The sequence below is a fragment of the Chiloscyllium plagiosum genome, unplaced genomic scaffold (genome assembly GCF_037043375.1).
Source record: "Chiloscyllium plagiosum isolate Xiang-an unplaced genomic scaffold, Cpla_swu_hap1 HiC_scaffold_32, whole genome shotgun sequence".
Taxonomy (NCBI): domain Eukaryota; kingdom Metazoa; phylum Chordata; class Chondrichthyes; order Orectolobiformes; family Hemiscylliidae; genus Chiloscyllium; species Chiloscyllium plagiosum.
In genome coordinates, this window is record NW_028270170.1 from 8,395,553 (window position 1) to 8,420,218 (window position 24,666).

Sequence of the window (24,666 nt, forward strand, 5' to 3'; positions counted from 1 at the left end):
CTCAGTGTTTGCACATGTTCTTTACGTTAGTAATGAACAGAGCGCAATGTATTAATATGTAGCTTCCAGTATGTACAATTGTGTAGCCCCTTTTCAACCCCATTGCCAATCTTAAATTGGTTGTCAGTGTAATTTTTAGCACATTCAAGATTACTTCGCAAATCCTGTCATCAGGATTTGGTACTGGATAATGAACCAAGCCAGGTGTTGGATTTGGAGGTAAGTGAACACTTTGGTGATAGTGACCACTATTCGATTACGTTTACTTTAACGATGGAAGTGGATAGATACCGCAGGGCAGGGGTTATAGCTTGGGGAAAGGCAATTATGATGCGATTAGGCAAGATTTAGGATGCATAAGATGGGGAAGGAAACTGCAGGGGATGGACACAATTGAAATGTGGAACTTGTTCAAGGAACAGCTACTGCGTGTCCTTGATAAGTATGTACCTGTCAGGCAGGGAGGACGTGGTCGAGTGAGGGAACCGTGGTTTACTAAAGAAGTTGAATCTCTTGTCAAGAGGAAGAAGGAAGCTTATGTAAAGATGAAAAATCACACAACACCAGGTTATAGTCCAACAGGTTTAATTGGAAGCACACTAGCTTTCGGAGCGACGTTCCTTCGTGACAATCACCTGATGAAGGAGCGTCGCTCCGAAAGCTAGTGTGCTTCCAATTAAACCTGTTGGACTATAATCTGGTGTTGTGTGATTTTTAACTTTGTACACCCCAGTCCAACACCGGCATCTCCGAATTATGTAAAGATGAGACTTGATGGCTCAGTTAGGGCACTTGAGAGTTACCACTTAGCCAGGGGGGAACTAAAGAGAGAGTTAACAGGAGCCAGGAGGGGACATGAGAAGTCTTGAGAGGTAGGATCAAGTTTTAAAAGATCAAGGATTAAAGCTTTCTATAGGTATGTTAGGAATAAAGGAATGACGAGAGTAAGATTAGCGCCAGTCAAGGACAGTAGTGGGAAGTTGTGCGTGGAGTCCAAAGAGATAGGAGAGGCATGAAATGAATATTTTTCATCAGTATTCACACAGGTAAAATACAATGTTGTTGAGGAGAATACTGAGATAAGGCTATAAGATGAGACAGGATTGAGGTTCATAAGGAGGAGGTGTTAGTAATTCTGGGAAGTGTGAAAATAGATAAATTCCCTGGGCTGGGTGGGATTTATCCTACATTCTCTGGGAAGCCGGGGAGGAGATTGCAAAGCCTTTGGCTTTGATCTTCATGTTGTCATTGTCGACAAGAATAGTGCCAGAAGACTGGAGGATAGCAAATGTTGCCCTCTGGTTCAAGAAGAGGAGTAGAGACAATCCTGGTAATTATAGACCAGTGAGCCTTACTTTGTTTATGGGTAAAGTGTTGGAAAGAATTATAAGAGATAGGATTTATAATAATCTAAAAAGGAATAATTTGATTAGGGATAGACAATATGGTTTTGTGAAGGGTAGGTCGTGCCTCACATACCTTATTGAGTTCTTTGAGAGGGTGACCAAACAGGTGGATGAGGGTAAAGCGGTTAATGTGGTGTGTATGGATTTCAGTAAGGCATTTGATAAGCCATGGTAGACTACTGCAGAAAATACGGAGACATGGGATTGAGGGTGATTTAGCGGTTTAGATCAGAAATTGACGAGCTGAAAGGAGACAGAGGATGGTGGTTGATAGAAAATGTTCATCATGGAATTCAGTTACTATTGATGTACTGCAAGGGTCTGTTTTGGGGCCACTGCTGTTTTGTCATTTTTAGAAATGACCTGGATGAGGGTGTAGAAGGATGGGTTAGTAAATTTGCGGATGACACTAAGGTTGGTGGAGTTGTGGACAGTGCGGAAGTTACAGTTACAGAGGGACAAGGATAAGCTGCAGAGCTGCGCTGAGAGATGGCAAACAGAGTTTAGTGTGGAAAAATGGAAGGTGATTCACTTTGGAAGGAGTAACAGGAATACAGAGTACTGGGATAATGGTAAGATTCTTGGTAGTGTGGATGAGCAGAGAGATCTTGGTGTCTAGGTATAAGATCCTTGAATGATGCCACCCAGGTTGATAGGACTGTTAAGAGGGCATACAATGTGTGACTTTTATTGGTAGAGGGATTGAGTTTCTGAGCATGAGGTCATGTTGCAGCTGTATAAAACTCTGGTGCGGCCGCACTTGGGGTATTGCATACAGTTCTGGTCGCCACATTATAGGAAGAATAGAACATAGAACATAGAAGAATACAGTGCAGTACAGGCCCTTCGGCCCTCGATGTTGCGCCGATCCAAGCCCACCTAACCTACACTAGCCCACTATCCTCCATATGCCAATCCAATGCCCGCTTAAATGCCCATAATGAGGGAGAGTCCACCACTGCTACTGGCAGGGCATTCCATGAACTCACGACTCGCTGAGTAAAGAACCTACCCCTAACATCTGTCCTATACCTACCCCCCCCTTAATTTAAAGCTATGCCCCCTTGTAATAGCTGACTCCATAACGTGGAAAAAGATTCTCACTGTCGACCCTATCTAAACCCCTAATCATCTTGTACACCTCTATCAAGTCACCCCTAAACCTTCTTTTCTCCAATGAAAACAACCCCAAGTGCCTCAGCCTTTCCTCATACGATCTTTCTACCATACCAGGCAACATCCTGGTAAACCTCCTCTGCACCCGTTCCAGTGCCTCCACATCCTTCCTATAGTATGGCGACCAAAACTGCACACAATACTCCAGATGCGGCCGCACCAGAGTCTTATACAACTGCAACATGACCTCAGTATTCCGGAACTCAATTCCTCTACCAATAAAAGCCAGTATGCCATATGCCTTCTTCACCACACTATTTACCTGGGTGGCAACTTTCAAAGATCTGTGTACATGGACACCAAGATCCCTCTGCTCATCCACACTACCAAGTATCCGACCATTAGCCCAGTACCCCATCTTTTTATTACTCTTACCAAAGTGAATCACCTCACACTTAGCTACATTGAACTCCATTTGCCACCTTTCTGCCCAGTTCTGCAGCTTATCTATATCCCGCTGTAACCTGACACATCCTTCCTCACTGTCTACAACTCCTCCGACTTTCGTATCATCCGCAAACTTGCTCACCCAACCGTCTAACCCCTCCTCCAGGTCATTTATAAAAATGACAAACAGCAATGGTCCCAAAACAGATCCTTGCGGAACACCGCTAGTGACGGCACTCCAAGATGAACCTTTGCCATCAACTACTACCCTCTGTCTTCTTCCAGCCAGCCAACTCCTAATCCAAACCTCCAACTCACCCTCAATGCCATACCTCCGTATATTTTGCAGTAGTCTACCATGGGGAACCTTATCAAACGCCTTACTAAAATCCATATACACCACATCTACCGCTTTCCCCTCGTCCACCTCCTTAGTCACCTTCTCAAAGAATTCAATAAGGTTTGTGAGGCACGACCTGCCCTTCACAAAACCATGCTGACTATCCTTGATCACATTATTCCTATCCAGATGTTCACAAATCCTATCCCTTACAATTCTCTCTAAGATTTTGCCCACAACAGAAGTGAGACTCACCGGCCTATAGTTACTAGGGTTATCCCTACTCCCCTTCTTGAACAAGGGAACCACATTTGCTAGCCTCCAATCTTCTGGCACTACTCCTGTAGACAACGAGGACATAAAAATCAAGGTCAAAGGCTCTGCAATTTCCTCCCTTGCTTCTCAGAGAATCCTAGGATAAATGCCATCAGGCCCAGGGGACTTATCTATTTTCACCCTTTCCAGAATTTCCAACACCTCTTCTCTACATACCTCAAAGCCATCCATTGTACTTAATTGTGACTCAGTACTCACATTGACAACAATGTCCTGTTCCTGATTGAATACTGACGAAAAGTATTCATTCGGTGTCTCCCCAATCTCTTCAGCCTCCACACGCAACTTCCCACTACTATCCTTGACTGGACCTATTCCTACCCTAGTCATTCTTTTATTCCTGCCTGTGGAAGCATTGGAAAGGGTTCAGAGAAGAGTTACCAGGATATTGCCTGGTGTGGAGGGAAGGTCGTATGAGGAAAGGCTGAGGAACTTGAGGCTGTTTTCATTATGAGAAAAAGGTTGTCAGGTGACATAATAGAGACATACAAAATGATCAGAGGATTAAATAGGGTGGACAGTGAGAGCCTTTTTCTTCGGATGGTGATGGCATGCACAAGGGAACATAGCTTTAAATTGAGGGGTGATAGATATAGGATAGATGTCAGAGGTAGTTTCCTTACTCAGAGTAGTAAGGGCGGAGAACACCCTGCCTGCAACAGTAGGAGACTTGTCAACTTTAAGGGAATTTAAATGGTCATTGGATAAACATACAAATGACAATGGAATAGTGTAGGTTAGATGGGGCTTCAGATTGGTTTCACAGGTCAGTGCAACATAAAGGGCCGAAAGGCATGTATGGCACTGTAATGTTCTATGCTCTATGTTCTGTCACAGAATCACCTCTAACATCGGACAGTATGTTTGAAGTTTTGTAAAGACGGGCTTGTTAGATAAAGTCAGTATCCTTGTGTATTGAGAACAACCAAAGGGATATTCTGTTTAATATGATCTGCCAACCTTTGGGATGAGCAATCTACATATGCAAAGCAACACACCAGCACCAAAATTTACATACAACATTACTCGGTTGTGTGTTCGACAGAGTGTCTGTTTGGCTTGGTGGCCTCTACCAGTCAGAGTCCATTTGCCAACCAATCTGCAATCTCCTTTCATACAGTATAACTATTGTTTCCCTTTACTTTGGTATTCTTGTGAATTGTCCTGATGATTGCAAGATGAAAAGACTCAAAAAAGACACCGTTTGTTAGGCAAAACACAAAATTTGTGCTACCAGATGATTTTGCACAATGATGTTAAATATATCTTAACACAATGTTAAATTCTTGTAAAACAAGGTTTTTAAAACCCGAACTATTGATAAATTCAGGGGATTACCACTAGAAACACTTTTTGCTTTTGACTCTGTTTGTCATTTACTGTAATGACTCACTAACCATATACAACACAATGTTCAGCACCATTTGTGACTCCTCAGACACTGAAGCAGTCCATGTTCAAATGCAACAAGATCTGGACAATATCTAGGCTTGAGCTGACAAGAGACAAGTAACATTCGTGCTACACAAATGCCAGGCAATAAAGCCAATCGAACCACCACCTTTGACATTCAATGGTGTTACCATCACTGAATCCCCCACTATCAACATCCTGGGGGTTATCATTGACCAGAAACTCAACTAGACTTGCTACATAAATACAGTGGCTGTCAGAGATGAACACTATTACGATGGGTAGCTCACCTCCTGACTCCCCAAGGCCTGTCCATAATCTACAAGTGTGATGGAATGTTCCTCATTTGCCTGGACAGGTGCAGTTCCAACAATACTCAAGAAGCCCGACACCATCCAGCCCACTTGATTAGCACCACATCCACTCCTTCCACCACCAATATTTAGTAGCAGCAGTGTTTACTATCTACAAAATGCATGTCAGAAAACCATTAAAGATCCTTGGGCAGCACCATCCAAATCCAGGACCACATCAACTTTGAAGGACAAGGCCAGCAGATACATGGGAACACCCCCGATTCCACTTCAAGCCACTCACTATCCTGACTTAGAAACATATTGCCATTCCTTCACTGCCGCTGGGTCAAAATCCTGGAATTCCCTCCCTAAAGCAATTGTGAGTCTACCCACAGCATATGAACTGCAGCGGTTCAAGAAGACAGCTCACCACCACCTTCTCAAGAGACGGGCAATAAATGCTGGCTAGCAAGTGACACCCACATTCAATGAGTAAATTAAAAGTAACTTTTAAGTGCACCTTGAGAGTTTAACCTATTGCACATGTGGATAGCTGTGTAGTTCCAATCCACGCACACTCGAGTGCTACTGGATTCACCTCTTCTGTTCCTTGAGGCATGCAAGCAAAGTCATTATCCCTTCCACCTTTTTTGGCTGTGGGTTATTTGCAAATGTCTTTCTGAGCCAAGGTCACTTGCTTGACCACAATTATGTTATAATAGTGGTTTAGGGGCCATACTTCTAAAGGACCAGTTAGGGGAGAAATACTAAATGATGCGAGAAATATGCACTTACCACAATTACCAACAATGCTTTGAAGCACTTTCAGATCTAATTTTCTGCTCATCAATGGTGGAGTGTTAGTTATTGGGAATCGAGCACTTTCCATTTTGGGCATTTGGTTGAGTATTCATTGATATATTGTAGTTGGACAATATTGTATTTCCAACCCCCAAAAAATCAGATCATTCAGCCAAACATTTCTGTTTATTTTCTACATGAGCCTCCTTCTACGTTCACTTCATCTCACCGCAACATTTTTTCATTCTTTTAATCGTTTCTCATGTACATATCTAGCTCCTCCGGAAACACATCTCTGCTGTTCTTCTCAACTACATTAGGTGATGACAGTTGTCACATTCTAACCATGCTTCCAGTAAAGATGTAAAGGTCTTAACCTCAGAAAAAAGCATTTCTCAACCTGACTTAGTCAGTAGCACTGTGGTCTCATTATGAGTCACAGGACTTTGATTTCAGGCCCTGCACCAGTGGGTTGACCACCAAAGCCTGAGCTGAAGCTCCAATGCATCATTGAGGGAGTTTTGCACTTTCAGAGAAGTCATTAAAGACAATAAAAACTGCAGATGCTGCAATCCAAGATGGTCAAGCAGGAGGCTGGAAGAACACAGCAAGCTAGGCAGCATCAGGAGGTGGAGAAATCATCGTTTCGGATGTAACCCTACTTCGGGAGAAGGCATTAAGGCAGACCCTCCAGATGGATGGAAAAGATCTCATAATACTGTTTTGAAGGCGAGCAATGTCTTGGCCAAAGTTTATACGTCAATCAACATAATCATTCACCTAGGCTGATTCCAGGTATGGCAGGACTATCATATGAGGAGAAGTGGAGTAGGTTGGGCCGGTATTCATTGGAAGAGAGAAGAATAAGAGGTAACTTTATTGAAATATACAAGATTCATATAGGACTTGACAAGGTAGATGCAGGAAAGTTGTTTCTCCATGTAGGAGAGTCTAGGACCAGAGGACGTAATCCAAGAATAAGAGGATACCCATTTAAGATGGAGTTGAAGAGGAATTTCTTCTGAGGGCAGTGAATCTGGTGAATTCTTTACAATGGAGGCTGTTGAAGCTGACTCATTTAGTATATTCAAGGCTGAGACAGACAGATTTTTAATTGGTCATGGAATCAGGGTTATGGAGAAAAGACAGGAAAATGGAGTTGAGAATTATCTGATTATTCATTCTGTCATTGAATGGCAGAGCAGATTGGATGAAGGGCCTATACCTGCTCCTATGTCTGACGTCCTTATTAAAATAGGTTACGTCTTGCTGTTTGTAGGACCATGCCTATGCTGTTTCACACTTTGCAACATTGACTACTCTTCCAAACTACTTAATTGGCTCTAAAGTGCATTGGGACATCCTGAGGTTGTGAATGGCACTAGAGAAATGCAAGACTTTCACTCACCTCCTGTACATCTATGATGTTTCCTACAACATGCATGTATGGCTTGAATGAAATTACTTCTTTAATGGCAATGTGGACCCTTTAAGAAACACATTCTGCATGGGAGCCTCACTGACAGTGACATTCTCATCTATTCAGTTCTGGACTGGAACCGTGGTTCAAGAAACCAATGAAAGTGTTTGGGGGTGGCACGGTGGCTCAGTGGTTAGCACTGTTGCCTCACAGCACCAGAGACCCAGGTTCGATTCCAGCCTCAAGCGATTTCTGTATGGAGTTTGCACATTCTCCCCGGGTCTGCATGGGTTTCCTCCAGGTGCTCTGGTTTCCTCCCACAATCCAAAGATGTGCAGGTTAGGTGAATTGGCCATGCTAAGTTGCCCGTGTTCAGGGATATGTAGGTTAGGTGCATCAGTCTGGGGTAAATGCATGTCTGGGTGGGTTACTCTTCAGAGGGTTGGTGTGGAACTTGTTGGGCCAAAGGGCCTGTTTCCACAATGTAGGGATTCTAATGAACTATCCCACCCTGTAACTTGGAGGGATTTTAGGTTTTAATATCCTGCTAAACTGGAACCTTATTAACCTGTTCTCTATCAGCTGCAGGAAGAGATATCAAGAGTTTCATTTTCTAAGTACATGTCAGGTACAACACATTAAAAATGGGAGGCCTTCAAAATGTAGGAGGTTGCTTAAAGAGGAAATGTGGAGGACAAAGAGAAGCTGTGAAATATGTTTGGCAGATGAAGTCAGCAAAAACCCCAGGCTTCTTGTAAGTACATGAAGAGTAAGAGGATTATAAGGGAAAGAGTGTGCCCTTTTTGAAATAGCTGAACAGAAACCAGTATCCCATCACCTGTTACACATGAACAGTCCTGACTCTGGTACTGATTCATAGCAAGTCAGGCACCAGAGTGAGACTCTACTTTTTTTATGTCAGCCAGGGGTCCCTGATTGGGGCTGCTACTCTGGTCCAATGAGGGAACTCATTTGGCATTCATCAGGCTGACCTCGTTACAATCACTACACTATTAGAGATCAAAGGGGCAACCTGTATGCGGAGCCAGTGGACATGAATACTTCTCATTTGTATTCACAGAGATAAGGACATTTAGCCAGTGATTTCAGTGGGGATGTTGAGGACTTAGATCACGTTTAAGAATAATGAGATGTTTTAATGGCTGTACAGATGCATTTATCCCCAAAGCCTGATGAGATGAATCCTAGGCTGCTATGGAAGGCAAGGGAGGATATTGCGGCCCTGGTGGAGATATTTAATACTTCATTGGTGACCGATAAAATGCCAAACGACTGGAGATAGCTAATGGGGTTCCTTTACTCAAGACAGGCAGCAGAGATAGGCCAGGTAATTACAGACCAGTTAGTCTGACATCAGTGGTCAGAAAATTATTGGAAAACTTTCTGATGGACAGGATTAATCAATACTTGGAAAAGCAGGATAGTGAGCACATATTTGTAAGAGGGGCATCCTGTCTGAGTAATTAATTTTTTTGAAAAGGTGACTAAATACATTGAGGGTAGTGTAGTTGATGTGCTTTACATAGACTTCAGTAAGACCTTTGACAAGACACGACATGGAAGGCTGGTCCACAGGGTAAGAGCCTGTGGGATTCAAGGAAAGTTGGCAAATTGGATCCAAAAGTGGCTGACAAATAAGAGATAAAAGGTAATGGTGGGCGTTGATTTTGTTATTAGAAACCTGAGACCAGCGGTGTACTACACAGATCAGTGCTGCTTTCTTGTGTACATTAACAACGTGGATATGAATGTAGAAGGTAATTAGGTAATCTAATTAGTAAGTCTGCAAATGACACGAAAATTGAGGTTATTGTTGAAAGTGAGGAGGGTAGTCTCAGACTACAGTCTGATATTGATCAGCTGCAAAATTTGGCAGAGTAATGGCAGGTAGGATTTAATCCTGATAAGTATGAAATGATGCTTTTGGGAGGTCCAATAAGGAAGGATACGCACCATGAATGGTAAGTCCCTAGAGAATACTGAGGAATAAAGGAACTCTGGTGTACAAGTCCATAGATCCCTGAAGGTACTAGACAGGGTGGTGAAGAAAGCTGGGATGTTTACCTTCATTAGGCTGGGCATCGAATATAAGAGCAAGGGGGTCTTGTTACAATTTTATACAACATTGGTTAGGCGGCTATGTGCAGTTCTGGTTGCCACACTATCAGAAGGATGTGATTTCACTTGAGAGGGTGCAAAGTAGATTCACCCCAGGACGTTGCCTGAGATGAAAAGTCTCAGTGACTAGGAAAGACTGGATAGGCTGGGATTGTTTATCCTTGGAATAGAGGAGGCTGAGGGGGGGGATCGAATTGACTTTATAAAATTATGAGGCATAGAGTGGATTGTGATAATCTGTTCCCCATGGAAGACATAACTAAAACCAGAGGGCATAAGTTTAAGGTGAGGAACAAGTGGTTAAATGGAGATCTGAGAGAACAACATTTTTTTCACCCAGAGGGGGGTAGAAATATGGAACGTGCTGCCTGGGAGGATGGTGGATACAGGTGCTCACACAACATTTAAGAAACATCTGGATGAACACTTAAAATGCCAGGTCATAGAAGGCTGTGGACCAAGTGCAAGTAAATGGGATTAGCACAGATTGGTGTTTGTTGGTCAGCATAGACATGGTGGGCCAAAGGGCCACTTTCAATGCTGTGTGACTAAGGAGAAAGAAAAGCATTAAGGGACCATTTTAATCTGCACAGTTAGTAATGTGCGGATATTAAAAGATGGCTATTGGCATACATTGTGAAAAATTTCAGCACTTAAGGAGGTTGTCTACATTTGCCTGATGTCACTCCAGTAAAACTATCTACTCTAATCAAAGCTCCCCCCTCTTCCTTCACAGTCTTTAATTGGCTATTATGAGAGTGAAGAATTTAGACCGTTATTTGCAGAACGTGAACTTTCCTTACCTGTATTGGCTATAACGCGATTCCAGTGTCGTTGGTTTAAACGGTACTGCTGTTATGTGATTTTCTTATAACGCGGGATCACATTGGAACAGAACTACCGTGTTATATCAGTCATGATGTGGAGGTACTGGTGTTGGACTGGGGTGGACAAAGTTAAAAATCACACAACACCAGGTTATAGTCCAACAGATTTATTTGAAAGCACTAACCTTTGGAGTGCTGTTGCTTTGTCAGGTAGCTAGTGGGGCAGGGGCAGGATCATAGGACATAGGGATTTTGGTAAAAAATCAAAGTATCTTACAACTGATGCAATGTATTGAATAAACCCAGATTGTTGTAAAGTTTTTAATCACTTCAAATTCTAAAACCAAAAACATGGTAAAAAACCAGTGGCAGTGGGTGGAGACCCTTAATTAGCCACTTAAGCATCCTTTGAGGTAGGGATCAATTGCCATCTTCCCCAGAAATGCATGTATAGGGCAATGACAGGTATTCCACTCTCGTTTTCCTTCACTGTTTTATCGGTTCACATGCTCCACCTCCCACCCTGTCCCAGGATGGTTTTAAAATCTAGCTCAATATTTTTCATTGTGACTATGACTAAATGTACTTTGCAGTTTTGCTTATGACTCCAATATCTTCCTTTATAATGAAGTTTGTGGAGGCGGGGAGAGGCCTGTGGTATATCAGTAGTACTACTAAATCAGAAATTTCAGGCTCGTCTACTGGGGCCATGGGTTTCAATCCTGCCATGGCACATTTGAATTCAATAAGAATCTGGAATAAAAAGCTAGCCAGTGGTGGCCAGTGTAACCTCTGGCAATTGTCACAAAAGCCATCTGGTTCACTAATGTCCTTTTGAGGGCAGGAAATCTGCCATCCTTACCCAGTAAGGCCTACATGGGACTCTAGATTCACAGCCATGTGGTTGACTCTTTAACTGCCCTCTGGATAGTAAATGTTTGCTTAGCCAGCGACCCCTATATTCCATGAGCAATAACTTGAAAAGATTTATAATCAATTTTTGTTTTTATGCCTCGATAAAGTCTCAAATTTTATGAATGTTTTCCATAAGAAATCAAGCATTTAACATTGCCTTAAACCTTTTTATTCTACTCCATTAATTTCTCAATTACAGTATACAGAGGAACCTCAATGATCCAAACGAGATGAGCGGGCACTATTTTGTTCAGATAATTGATTATTTGGACAATTGATTTTACCTAAACAAGGGAAGCCATACTGATCTAACGCTGTGCTCTACCAGAGAATTTGTTTAAATCTATAATTTTAATGAGTTTGCTATTTAAACAAACTAATCTTTGCAAATTACAGGTTAAACTGAGAAGGACTTACCATCGCATGAATACTGAGTATGTAATCCCAGCATTAAACAAGGTCTCGAACAGCTTCTACGATCGCAAGAACATTTGTCAGTTTCCAGGAACTCGGTGTCATGATAGAAAGACAGAAGCACTGCCTCGCACATGCATTTACTTTCTCGGCCTTTTTTTTCACGAACGGCCCGACAAAGTGACAGGAATACTCTGTAAAACACTTACTTTTGCAAAGGGCTGTGCAACTAACCCTTACCTATGAAAATATCCAGTCACTGATGCTTGAGGTGCTTGTGCTTCTTTGTTTTTGCCAGCACTTTCACCTGTTCTTCAGTACGGGTAAACCAAATACACTTACCTCTTTGATGTAACGTTTTTTGCGGGACCTTGAGATTTTCTTTGTATAATCCGAAATTCGGATAATTGACATTTGGATAATCAAGGTTCCTCTGTATTTATCTCATTAATGTCAAGCAGGATAATCCTCACCACAGTTCCTTATACCTCATTTTTTTCATCAATAAACTACATGTTACATTTTACATTTTCTCCCATTCTAAAACAATTTGACTTGTTTTAGCTTCATGGGCAGTATCAAACTTGCCTTGGTGTGTAAATCTGCCTTTCCCCAGAGATGCACACCAGGGTGGCTATTCAAATCTTAGCCTTGCCTTTTTGTTTCTAACCCTCTCCATTCTTGCCATCCTCCATCGTATCTGAACTTCTTCAATTCTGGCCTCTTTTGGCTACCTTATTTTAATTGCTGCACTATGTTTTCAGCTACTTAGACCTTTAAACACTCAACCCATTTCAAAAATGTATCTCACCACCAGCTTCTCAAGGGAATTAGGGGAAGACATTAAGTGATTTCCTAACCAACCACACCCACATCACATGAATAAAGAAAGCAAAGACCCTCTCTGAACCTCTTCAGAACTCCATTTTACTTTATGCCACTCCTTAAAGTCTAACTCTTTGAGGCTGTGAACCCCAGTTTCCATTTATTTGGCTCAGGGTCAAGTTTTGTTTATAATACGCCCTGTGGGACATTTTAAGACTTTGAAGGGCAATATAACAGCATGTTGTTGTTAATAACTCCTGAAGGTTAACAAATTCCAGCCCCACATCAGAGCTTGTAACCACACTCTAAACTCATGTTTTTGATGAGCTCTTAATCAAAGATCCCATATGAAGAAAGGTCACTGAACTCGAAGCATTAACTCTTTTTTTTCTCCACAGATGCTGCCAGACTGGCTGAGTTTCTCCAGCAATTTATGTTTTTGTTTGTTCCCATCCGCTTGTTGTCCTGGTTCCTAGCTGTTTTTACGTGCATTATCACTGAGTGGAGAGTAGTTGAGAATTCTTCCAGTGTCCTGGCACCATTCCTATCTCAAGTAATCCCCTGAAAAACTGATTAATTGATTGATTGTGAATTTAGACAATATTCTGGGTTCTTATCATGCTCAAAATGTAACAGGCATTCTGTAATGTAATGGTCACTCATTGCATATGAAACACTTGAGGACAATTCAGAGACCTGATGAACACAAAACATAAGAAATTGGAGCAGTGTAAACCATGCAGTCTATCGAGACTATTCTACCATTCAATTCAAACTGGTCTTCATCTAAACTCCTATTCCAGCTCCATTTTTCTGAACCACTGATTAAAATCCCATTCTGTCCAACCCCCTGTCCCTGAAAATCTACCAACACCTATCCATACCTCCAGAGGTTTCTACAGCTTCCTGTATGAAGAACCCCCACCACAAAGCCACGACCCTCCCAACTTCCAGAACTCCCAGCAACAGGAAATACCACACCCATTCCTCACTTCATCCCACCTTCTGCCTTCAAGCACCAATGAAGCGTCACATGCTTGAGTGTCTACTTAACCATTCCTCAGAGGACATCTCCCCCGCACCCACCCCTCCTTTCAGTGATATATAAATGACGGTTTCACTTGACTGATGTGGTAAGCGATTTGGACAGTGACGTTTGAGAAGAGTAAACTAGACAATGCCTCACTCTGGGCAAAAGCTGTGATTCACCATCCCAAACAAAATCAAGTAAAACTCGAGCAATTTGCCACAAATGTGTCTTCATTATCGACTAACCCGTGTTATTGAACTTTGAAGCTAACAGCCACATGTAGAAGCTCTTGAGCAACCAGATGCAGTCAAAGTCATTTTTCTTTTCACACTTTTTAATCTATTTTTTGACAGTTCCACTTTTGAGTAGGAATGTTAAGCAGATGGGATCAACTTTAAATTTATAACATTGACCTCCCCAACCTGGACAAGTAGAGAATTTTTTGCAGACATAAAAAATAACATGCTGTAGCCTTAAGGGCCATTTTGCATTATCCATTTGAGCTTCAACACATCCTTGCATAAGAATGATTGCAATATGTAGAGAAGAAAAGCAATGATTCAGCTTTCTTTTTTTTTTAGCAAGACTGATAGTCTTGCAGTAAGACAGGTTTTGACAGCAAAGTTGGGAAATATTCCTGAGTTGGAAAAGGGCTACTGCCCCTCCCCCTCATCTGCTTCAGTCAATCTGTCAATTTCTGATGAAAATTTAATACTGATGGGAGAACTATCGGTTGCAACTTGATTAATGTCCTCAGACTAGTATCTTTAAAGTAAAACAGAAACCATGTTCAGACAGGTTTTACCTTTAATCTACAACAAATGACATACTGAGTATCTTGCAAACTCGTACGCTTGTCTTTTTTTCCCTCCCCCTTCTTTTTTTTTTCACCTGTTTATTTCCCTTTACCCGGAATCCTTGAGTCCTTCTGCACAATAGTTCCACACACTAAAGAGTGCCTAACCCTGCACCCAAAAACTTATTTTTTGTTAACTTGGGGAGGCTGGCAATGTGTGGGAAGCTTTATCATAGAGTTATAGTATAATCTCAGCCCAGGCCCATGTATGTGCTTGGTTGCTTTCTCTTTTTCTCCATTTCTCTTTTCTTGCATACTTCCTTTCAGAAACAGTTGCTGGACAGTAGCCACCAGTGACAACCAGTTTACCCTTCTTGAACTGAGAATGAGATCAGTTGATAGTGACAGTACCACAATGGGCAGCACAGTGGCTCAGTGGTTAGCAGGGACCCAGGTTCGATTCCAGCCTCAAGCAATTTCTGCGTCGAGTTTGCACACGCTCCCCGTGTCTGCGTGGGTTTCATCCGAATGCTCTGGCTTCCTCCCACAGTCCAAAGATGTGCAGGTTAGGTGAATTGGCCATGCTAAATTGCCCACATTGTTCAGGGATGTGTAGGTTAGGTGCATTAGTCTGGGGTAAATGCAGGGTGGGTTACTCTTCTGAGGGTCGGTGTGGATTTGTTGGGCCGAAGATCTCGTTTCCACACTGTAGGGATTCTAATTCTAACGTGGACAAATCCATCAGAACATGAACTGAAGAGTAGCCTTTCCTTGTCTTCAGTAACCTCTCACCAACTAAACAAATGAGGGAGTTTTAAAGGTTATCATGGTAACAGATAAAACTGTTATAGAGTCATAGATCTTTGCAAGAGAAACACAATTTTTCTTCTGTGGGAAAAGTAACCAGGTTTAATCCAATCAGCCAAATTCAAAAATGTGTATTGGAATATTTTGCGCAATCATTACTCCATTATTTCATGTTCATTAGATTTATAAGGAGGTCAATCTGCTCAAATTTTCATTGTTAAAAAATATGAACTAGAATGATTACTGATGAAAATGATTACCAACAAATGTAAATTGTCCAGTAGTTCAGATATTAATAACTAAAACACACTTCTCTATAAAAGTGAGTAAGTTGTCGGTTGTGGATACTTTTTTTAATCCAAAAATCAAAACAAGCTACATTTAGATACTCCTGTGAAACATTTGAAGGCCATCCTTAGGTGATGATTAGGTAATGGATAGAGCAAGAGATGTCCTCTTACAATACCCTGTGACATCTCCAGCAAATTTCTACCATGTCCCACAAAGTTTGCACAGAAGTTTGGTTCCATTGTTTGCCTGATTTTGGCCCCTTTCAACACAGAATTCACCACCTGGAGGTTTAGGAACTTGCAAAGGATTAATGTTTAATGTGATTTATACACTTACGCCACTTAAATCCACTCAAGTGCACATACCACTTTTTAGTGAGAGTAGCTTTAAAAACATGCTCAGGAAATTGAAATTAGACTGTCAGAAAAATAATTCTGTTTTTTGCTGCACATGAAGATCTGTTTATACTGTTGTGACACAGCCCACTCAAACTCTTATGCAGGATGGAAGGTGATAATGGAGTGTTAATCCAGAGATCCAGATAGCTTTCTGGGGATCCATTAGAAGCATACACCTGCAATCCCCACAACAACCAACATAGTCTCGGTCCATTTTCAAAAGGGTTCAGATGAATCCCCAGTTAGTACCTGCCACCTACATAAAATGAAACAATTAATATACAATTAACATTTGTTGAATGTATTCAAGACTGAGGCCAGCTATGTTTTTAGACACTAAGGGGACTCGAGAGATAAAGGGTAGTACAGGAATGTGGAATTGAGCAGAAGATCAGCTGTGATTATTCAGTAGCAGAGTAGGCTATGGAACAGATTCCCTCCCCAAAGGGCATTAGTGAACCAGTCGTGTTTTCACAATAATCCAGTAGCTTCATGGTCACCATTATTATTGCTGTCATTTTTATTAAGAGGTATTTGTCCAAATGCAGGTGATAGAGTACTGTGTTTAACAGTAGCTGCCATGCTAAATCTGCTCATGCACACTTGCACTGTTCGTCACCTTGCACAGTTAATGAAAATTAGCCCTTGATGTACGTTTCACATGTCGCTCTCACAGCTAAGGGAGTAATCCTGTCCAAATGCCTATCAGTTGTTATGGACTAGGCCAGACCTCTTAAAACATTCTTAAGCAGGCAGCCCAGACCATGACTTTGCAATTTGTTTCAGTAAATGTGCAGTGAAAATTACCCAGATTAAAGTTAGCAAGGTTGACTGCCAGGTTTAAAACAGACAAAAAATTTATTCATAAAATTACACAATGAAACACGAGAACAGAATGAAGATCCCTGACAGAACTCAGTTGAGAGTATGTTGCCGGAAAAGCACAGCAGGTCAGGTAACATCCAAGGAGCAGGAAAATCGACGTTGCGGGCCGGAGCCCTTCATCAGGAATAGGACTAATGATGAAGGGCTCTGGCCCGAAACATTGATTTTCCTGCTCCTCAGATGCTACCTGACCTGCTGTGCTTTTCCAGCAGCACACTCTCAACACTGATCTCCAGCATCTGCAGACCTCACTGTCCCCTACAGAACTCAGTCCATCCAAACTATGTTCCGAACATACACAACAGTTCCAATAAGCAATGCCCTTTTAAATCACAGTACAAAAAAGGGTCAGATGCTTACAGGTTGAAGTTAGAAGGGCAGAAGAGAGAGTTTCCACACAGCTCACTGTTGAACTCCCAAACAGTTCTGGACTGAACTAAACTGCTCAGCTCAGCTAGAGAGCTGACCACTCCCTTTTCATTATACAGATCACTGCTAAAACATGACCAATTTGGCCTGAAGTCTGATCTGTTTATGTCTAAATAAAAAGCCTCTCAAAATCCTTTTCATCTCTGTACCAAACCAGTCTGATCGGAGCCCAGCGTAGTTTATTGCCCCTCTGAGAAAAAGACAAGGATAGAATATCCATGAGCCAAGGAACAGCTTTTAGAAAAAAAAAGACTAACTTTGTGACCCAGTAAATGGCCAAGTGTTTTACCTCTGCACAACCAAAGAGAGGGACGTTGGACCAAAGCCAATCAAAGGGTTAACTATCCAACTAGAAAGGTTAAAAGACAAAAGAAACACATTGACATTGTGCATAAGTGCACTGTGCTCCTACAAGCAAGTGGTGTTGGCTTCAAATGCAGCCTTTTTATTTGATTCCAGATTCATTTAATCACAATCCCCTGCTACAACAGTAGAGTTTGGGACTCCATCCAGGACAAAGCAGCCTGCTTAATTAGCACTGCATCTACAAACATCCTCTGCCTCAGTAGCAGTATTGTACATTCTAAGATGCATTGCAGAAATTCACCAAGTCTTCTAAGACAGCACCTTCCAAACCCACAACTACTACCATCAAGAAGGACATGGTCTGCAGGTAAATGGGAACACCTGTAAACACCTTTCCAAGTCATGCACTGTCCTGACTTGGAACTTGATTAGATTAGATTAGATTACAGTGTGGAAACAGGCCCTTCGGCCCAACAAGTCCACACCGACCCACCGAAGCGAAACCCACCCATACCCCTACATTTACCCCTTACCTAACACTACGGGCAATTTAGCATGGCCAATTCACCTGACCCTGCACATCTTTGGATGGTGGGAGGAAACCGGAGCACCCGGAGGAAACCCACGCAGACACGGGGAGAACGTGCAAACTCCACACAGTCAGTCGCCTGAGGCGGGAATTGAACCCGGGTCTCTGGCGCTGTGAAGCAGCAGTGCTAACCACTGTGCCACCGTGGTTTTCTCATTCAGTGTTGCTGCATCGAATCGTGGAACTCCCTCCCTAATGACATTGTGGGTCTACTGACATTAAATGTACTATTGCCACTTAAAAAGGCAGCTCACCACCACCTTCTCAGGCAATGGATGATGAGCAATAAATGCTGGCCCATAGCAAAGCCTACAATTCCCTGAGTGAATAAAATCATTGAGCTCCAATCTCGGGATGACAGGACCAATGCAGAAAACGCAATGTTATTATATCTGCTAACATAACATGGGATGGTGCACAAATTTGCATGTCATTCCACCTTCTATTTCTTGTGTTGGGTTCAGATGTAAAACACACTTCAAGCCAATGTAAACCAAAGAAAAGAAAGGTATATCACCAAAAGCTTTTCTTCTTATACTCAATAGGATAAACACAAAAATTTCCAAGTTTCAGTCAAACGTAACAATATTACATCCCTCTCCCCAGCCTACTCCTTTTCACCTGTACTACAAATTGTTGTGATTGTTCATTATTTGGCATTCTTGAAAATTGACCTGGTAAGTGCAGGGGAACAAGCTTCAGTAACCCATCTGCCTTATCAGCCATGTATATTACTGCCAGAGAATATTGTAACTTTACATCTTTTTTTTAACCAAATAGCTTTTCTCTCTTGTCTTTAGCCTTTCTGCGATGGGAGCCACAGGTCTATCCCCTCAGCTCCCACTCCACTGACATTCAAACTGCAAGAGGCGAAGAAGGTATGGTTGTGTGGCTGCAAACACTCCAAGAGTCCTCCATACTGCGATGGCACTCACAAAGAGAGTTGGATTCAACAGGCTGATGTCCTGACAAGCCCCCTTTAGAGATGCCTGATCGCCCTGCATCACAATGGGGTCATGCAAGCAACTTACCTAAACTGCAACAAAAAGATATATTCATTTGCTGTAATTCATCTTGTCTTGGGAAGCAGTTAAGGTCAGGAATTTCTGACTGATGTTAATTTGTGGAAATCCAAGTTAAAATTAGCAATTATTCGGGGTGATCAGGGAGAAATGTCCAAATAAAAAAGATGAAAAATTTTCAGTAAAGAAAATAACAAAGTCAATCACTCCATAAGAATTTTGCTATTATGCTTCAAATCTTCTTTCTATCTTGGTAATATGCTTCTAAGCATATTTTAAAAAGGACAGAACACTGTCTCCTGCAGGTATTTGTTCTATCTTGCGTTGAAAGTGCAGTAATCTAGTTCACAAACGCATAATGGAGCACATTAAAATTCATTCAGCAATGTTTGCAGTTCATGTGAAACACTGGATACTGGGTCTTTGACAGAACCCTGTGCTGTATCTTCACTTTCAATAGTTTACAACTTTCCTCGTAACCATATCTGTGGGATCTCCTCCAGTGATCGCCTCATAGTTGTGACTGCAGGAGATGAAGAAAACCTTCCAATCTTGCAAATCTTCAGAGATCACACACTGGAAAGGGTCAAAACGATTAATTTTCTGGAGGGAAATTGTATTCCCTCTTCCCCCAGTATATTCATTTCAACTGACCCACCCACTTTCCAAGTAACTGCTTTGTATAAACAAGTAAGTTGGGGGGAAAAAGGCCAACCTGATTTACCAATCACATAACCTTGGAGTCATACAGCATGGAAGCAGACCATTCAGCCCAACCATCCGTGCCTATGAGGTGTTCTAAACTGAACTAATTCATTTGCCTGTATTTGGACCATATCCATCTAAATATTTCCTATTCATATACCTGTCCAAATAACTTTTAAATATTATATTTGTAACCACCTCTACCACTTCTCTGGCAGCTCACTCCATAAACACATCATCCTTATGTGAAAACGTTCCCCTCAGGTCTCTTTTAATTTTTTTCCCTCTCTCCGTAAACCTATGCCTTCAAGGATTTGGACTCCCCTACTATTGGAAAAAGACTTTGGCTATTTACCCTAAGCATGCCCCTCATGATTTCATAAACATCTATGAGGTTACCCCTCAGCCTCTGACACTTGAAGGAAAATAGCCCCAGCCTATTCAGCCTCTCCCTATAGCTCAAGCCTTCTAACCCTGGCAACATCCTTGTAAATCTTTTCCACACCCTTTCAAGCTTAACACAATCCTTCTTCTAGCAGGGCAACCATAATTGTACACAGTTTTTTAAAAGTGGCCTCACCAATGTCTTGTACAGCTGCAACCACCAGACCATAATGTGAAATTTACAACATTTTGAGCTCCAGTTTTAACCTGACCTGCCAGATCAGCTCAGAATCGGGCACGATGTTTTTAAATGCAGTTTTACAATCCGTTTAGAGATGGTCTTTCTTTCCATAATTGCATTACATACCCTCAAACTAGCAAATTGTGGTTAGGATTATCTTCCAGCAAGATGATACAATGCCTTATTTAAGACCACGATTTAAAAAATGCGAGTAATGAAACAAATCATTATTTATTTCCCAAGGGATTTCCCTCAGCAAGAAGTACACCGTTCCACCTATTCAGTAATGTATGCAGATGGTGGGTGGCCAAGCTACCACCGTTGACAGCTTAATCCTTGCAAGAAACAGTTTTAATATTTTAGAGATCTCTGCCTGTACCCAACCCATTTTCAAATCCTACCTAAAACACTAATCTTTTCAAATAGAATATTTACTAAATTGTTAATATAGTATTCCAGTGCATCATAAAGAACAGTAAGGGCATTAATTAACTTTTCATGTGATTTTTCGTGCAGTGTTTAAGGTGTTCACTTTACGTTCCTGCCTGCAGGATGCATCACATTTGCTAACCTTACTTCTGATTAATGACATATGGTTAGTAAACACAAAAAATTGAAGGGAACTTTGAGTGCACTGATTTTCTACTTATTTTCCCTTAAACAATGGATATGAGGAAAGACATAACTTGCATTTATGTAGTGACTTTACAAATATTAGTAAATCTAAAAACACTTCACTGGCAATCAAGTATTTTTGAAATGGCTTTGCTGTAATAATGTAGCAAAACATTGAGAGACACTTCAAAAGCACTTTACTCGCATTAACAACTCTTGCTAAATGGTCAATGAATTGTCTTTGAACTGTGGTACAAATATTTGTTGGTATTGTGTTACTTTTAGTGTGGAGATGATTTACTACATTATAAAATATCGCTCAAATTGTTTTAAATTGTACAAATGCTTTTTACTGCGTCATGATAAATTGAATCATGAGTCACGATGAAGCCCACATTTTTCCAAGATGTTGCACTCTGAGGAGCTGATTCATGAAATGATATTCCCTGGCCAAGTGGAGCTGATTACATTTATTAATGCTGTTGTGAAATCCAGCTTACCAATTAAACTTATCATTGGGCAATGAAACCAAAAGACATGAAACCGTTTAGGAAGCAAATGGGTGCTATGAAAGGATTGAATATGGGTCCTTTCAGGATTGATGAGTTAATGACCTGAATGGCCTTTCTCTTATCATTTTTTCTTGAAAACAGCTGACTTTAAAACAAGATTTGAAAACAAACCTGCCTTTGCATGTTATGTCGTAAAATGTCAGTCTCCACTCACTAGGTAAGCACACTTACTTCTGAGTCAAAAGGTTATGAATTCAAGCCCCACACCAGAAAACTGATATGCCCAGTGTATCACTTAGAGTGTGCAATACAGTCAGAGGGACCATCTTTCAAACAAGATGTTAAACCAAGGCCCCTCCAACTTTTTCAAGTAGGTGTAAAGAATCCCTTGGGACTACTTTGAAGAAAAGCAAGAAATGTTCTGATCAATATGTAATGCCTCAACAAGCACCAATAGAATTTTTTCTCTGATTATTAACACATTGCTCATTTGGAAGCATGGTGTGTGAACATTAGCTGCCATGCCTCCTGCATTTCAACAGTGACTACACTCCAAAATACGTTGTTGTAAAGAGCATAAGGCACTATACAAATGCAAGTTTTTTTTCTTGTACTTTGTCTTCTTGATGAGTGATACTTAGCTGCAGGAAATGTGATCTACAGTTTCAGCAATGTGTGTCACCTGTTAGTGGTCATGAACAAGAAGTGTGGTTCAATCTCCCCTCTATACATTAGAATTTAGGCCTCATTAGGGTAGTCACTCTTGCAATCAATGGTTGCTACAACTGGAGGTGAATACTTGGGACCTTTTTCTCTGTCTGTATGCACAATAGGTGAACTTCCTCAGTCACGGGCTACTGACTTTTACTGCCACTGACATTTCGTGCAAGCTCATCAGCCAGACACTCTCAATATAGCAGTGTACTCTGTCTTAGTTTCATACAATTTACCTTATTTTTCTGTAAGAGGTTTTGTGACATGATAAGCATTTGTCTGATGTGAACTGAATCTGTCCAGCTTAAACCAATGTCCACAAATCACAAGATGATTTTGTTGATGTTAAGAATGTGTTTACTTGGAAATAATTAAAAGTATAATACAATCCATGTTGGTTGATGAAAATAATTTTTTGGTGCTTGATTGTTTAGAAATAATACTGCTCCTCAAGGTTGAATGCCAATAAGATCAAGTTTATTGAACCCCTAGTGAAAGCCGAGATAATGGAGCAAAAGAAAGTACTGGAACCACTCAACAAATCTAACAGCATATGTGGAGAGAGAAACAGAGTTAATGTTTCAAGTTGGATGTGACTCTTCTTAAGATGATAATGAAGCACCTAGAACATCAAGAAAGTCAATATGGTCTCTTGAAGGAGAGATCTTATCAATCTAATTAACTGGGGTTTTTTTAAGGATATGACAAAGGAGCTTCTTGTGGATAAAACAGTGGGTTGGAGTACAGTTGAATTTCAGTGAGGCCTTTTACTTTGGAAAGATTGCTCTTAGAGTCAAGCAGATCATAGAATCCCTATAGTGTAGAAACAGGCCATTCAGCCCATTGAGTCCACAGCAACCCTCCAAAGAGCATCCCACCTATACCCATCCCATCCCCACAATCCAGCATTTCTCATGGCCAATCCACCTAACCTGTACATCTCTGGACTGTGGGAGGAAACCGGAGCACCTGGAAGAAACCCACGCAGGCACGAGGAGAATGTGCAATATTCCGAAGGTAGAATCAAACACAGGTCCCTGGCGCTGTGAGGCAGCAATGCTAACCACTGAGCCACCCTTATCAGTGGAGAACTTTTTAGAATTTAACAGTCAATTCACCAATAGTGCCCAGAGGAGGCAGTGGTAGTGGTGAAGCAGAGATCGTCATTAATCAGGGGAAATGCTAGCTGTGGGGTCCCACTAGGATCTATGTTTGGATGTTTTCAATATCTTTACAAATGATCTGGAGTTAGAAATTGCAATACATTGACTGACATTACAGAGCTAATGAAGGTAATATACTCCATTGCTGAACACAGTCACCTCGGTGGTGGGCAAGTTGTTGGAGGGAATCCTGAGGGACAGGATGTACATGTATTTGGAAAGGCAGGGACTGATTCGGGATAGTCAACATGGCTTTGTGCATGTCTCACAAACTTGATTGAGTTTTTTGAAGAAGTAACAAAGAAGATTGATGAGGGCAGAGCAGTAGATGTGATCTATATGGACTTCAGTAAGGCGTTCGACAAGGTTCCATGGGAGACTGATTAGCAAGGTTAGATCTCATGGAATACAGGGAGAACTAGCCATTTGGATACAGAACTGGCTCAAAGGTAGAAGACAGAGGGGTGGTGGTGGAGGGTTGTTTTTCAGACTGGAGGCCATTGACCAGTGGAGTGCCACAAGGATCGGTGCTGGGCCATCTACTTTTTGTCATTTACATAAATGATTTGGATGCGAGCATAAGAGGTACAGTTAGTAAGTTTGCAGATGACACCAAAATTGGAGGTGTAGTGGACAGCGAAGAGGGTTACCTCTGATAATAACAGGATCTTGACCAGATGGGCCAATGGGCTGAGAAGTGGCAGATAGAGTTTAATTCAGATAAATGCGAGGTGCTGCATTTTGGGAAAGCAAATCTTAGCAGGACTTATACACTTAATGGTAAGGTCCTAGGGAGTGTTGCTGAACAAAGAGACCTTGGAGTGCAGATTCACAACTCCTTGAAAGTGGAGCCGCAGGTAGATAGGATAGTGAAGAAGGTGTTTGGTATGCTTTCCTTTATTGGTCAGAGTATTGAGTACAGGGGTTGGGAGGTCATATTGCGGCTTTACAGGACATTGGTTAGGCCATTGTTGGAATATTGTGTGCAATTCTGGTCTCCTTCCTATCAGAAAGATGTTGTGAAACTTGAAAGGGTTCAGAAAAGATTTACAAGGATGTTGCCAGGGTTGGAGGATTTGAGCTA

General features: G+C 41.5%; 1 protein-coding gene across 2 annotated transcripts in view; it reads left to right on the forward strand.

Moving 5' to 3' along the window:
* LOC122539774 (uncharacterized) overlaps positions 1-22,807 on the forward strand; it is an 82,403-nt gene extending 59,596 nt beyond the window's left edge. For both annotated transcript variants that reach the window (XM_043674823.2, XM_043674822.2), the window contains one exon: positions 19,027-22,807. In XM_043674823.2, coding sequence (XP_043530758.1) covers positions 19,027-19,209 — 183 coding nt within the window. In that variant the 3' untranslated portion in view covers positions 19,210-22,807. The remainder of the gene's footprint in view (positions 1-19,026) is intronic.
* Positions 22,808-24,666: the final 1,859 nt, after the last annotated feature.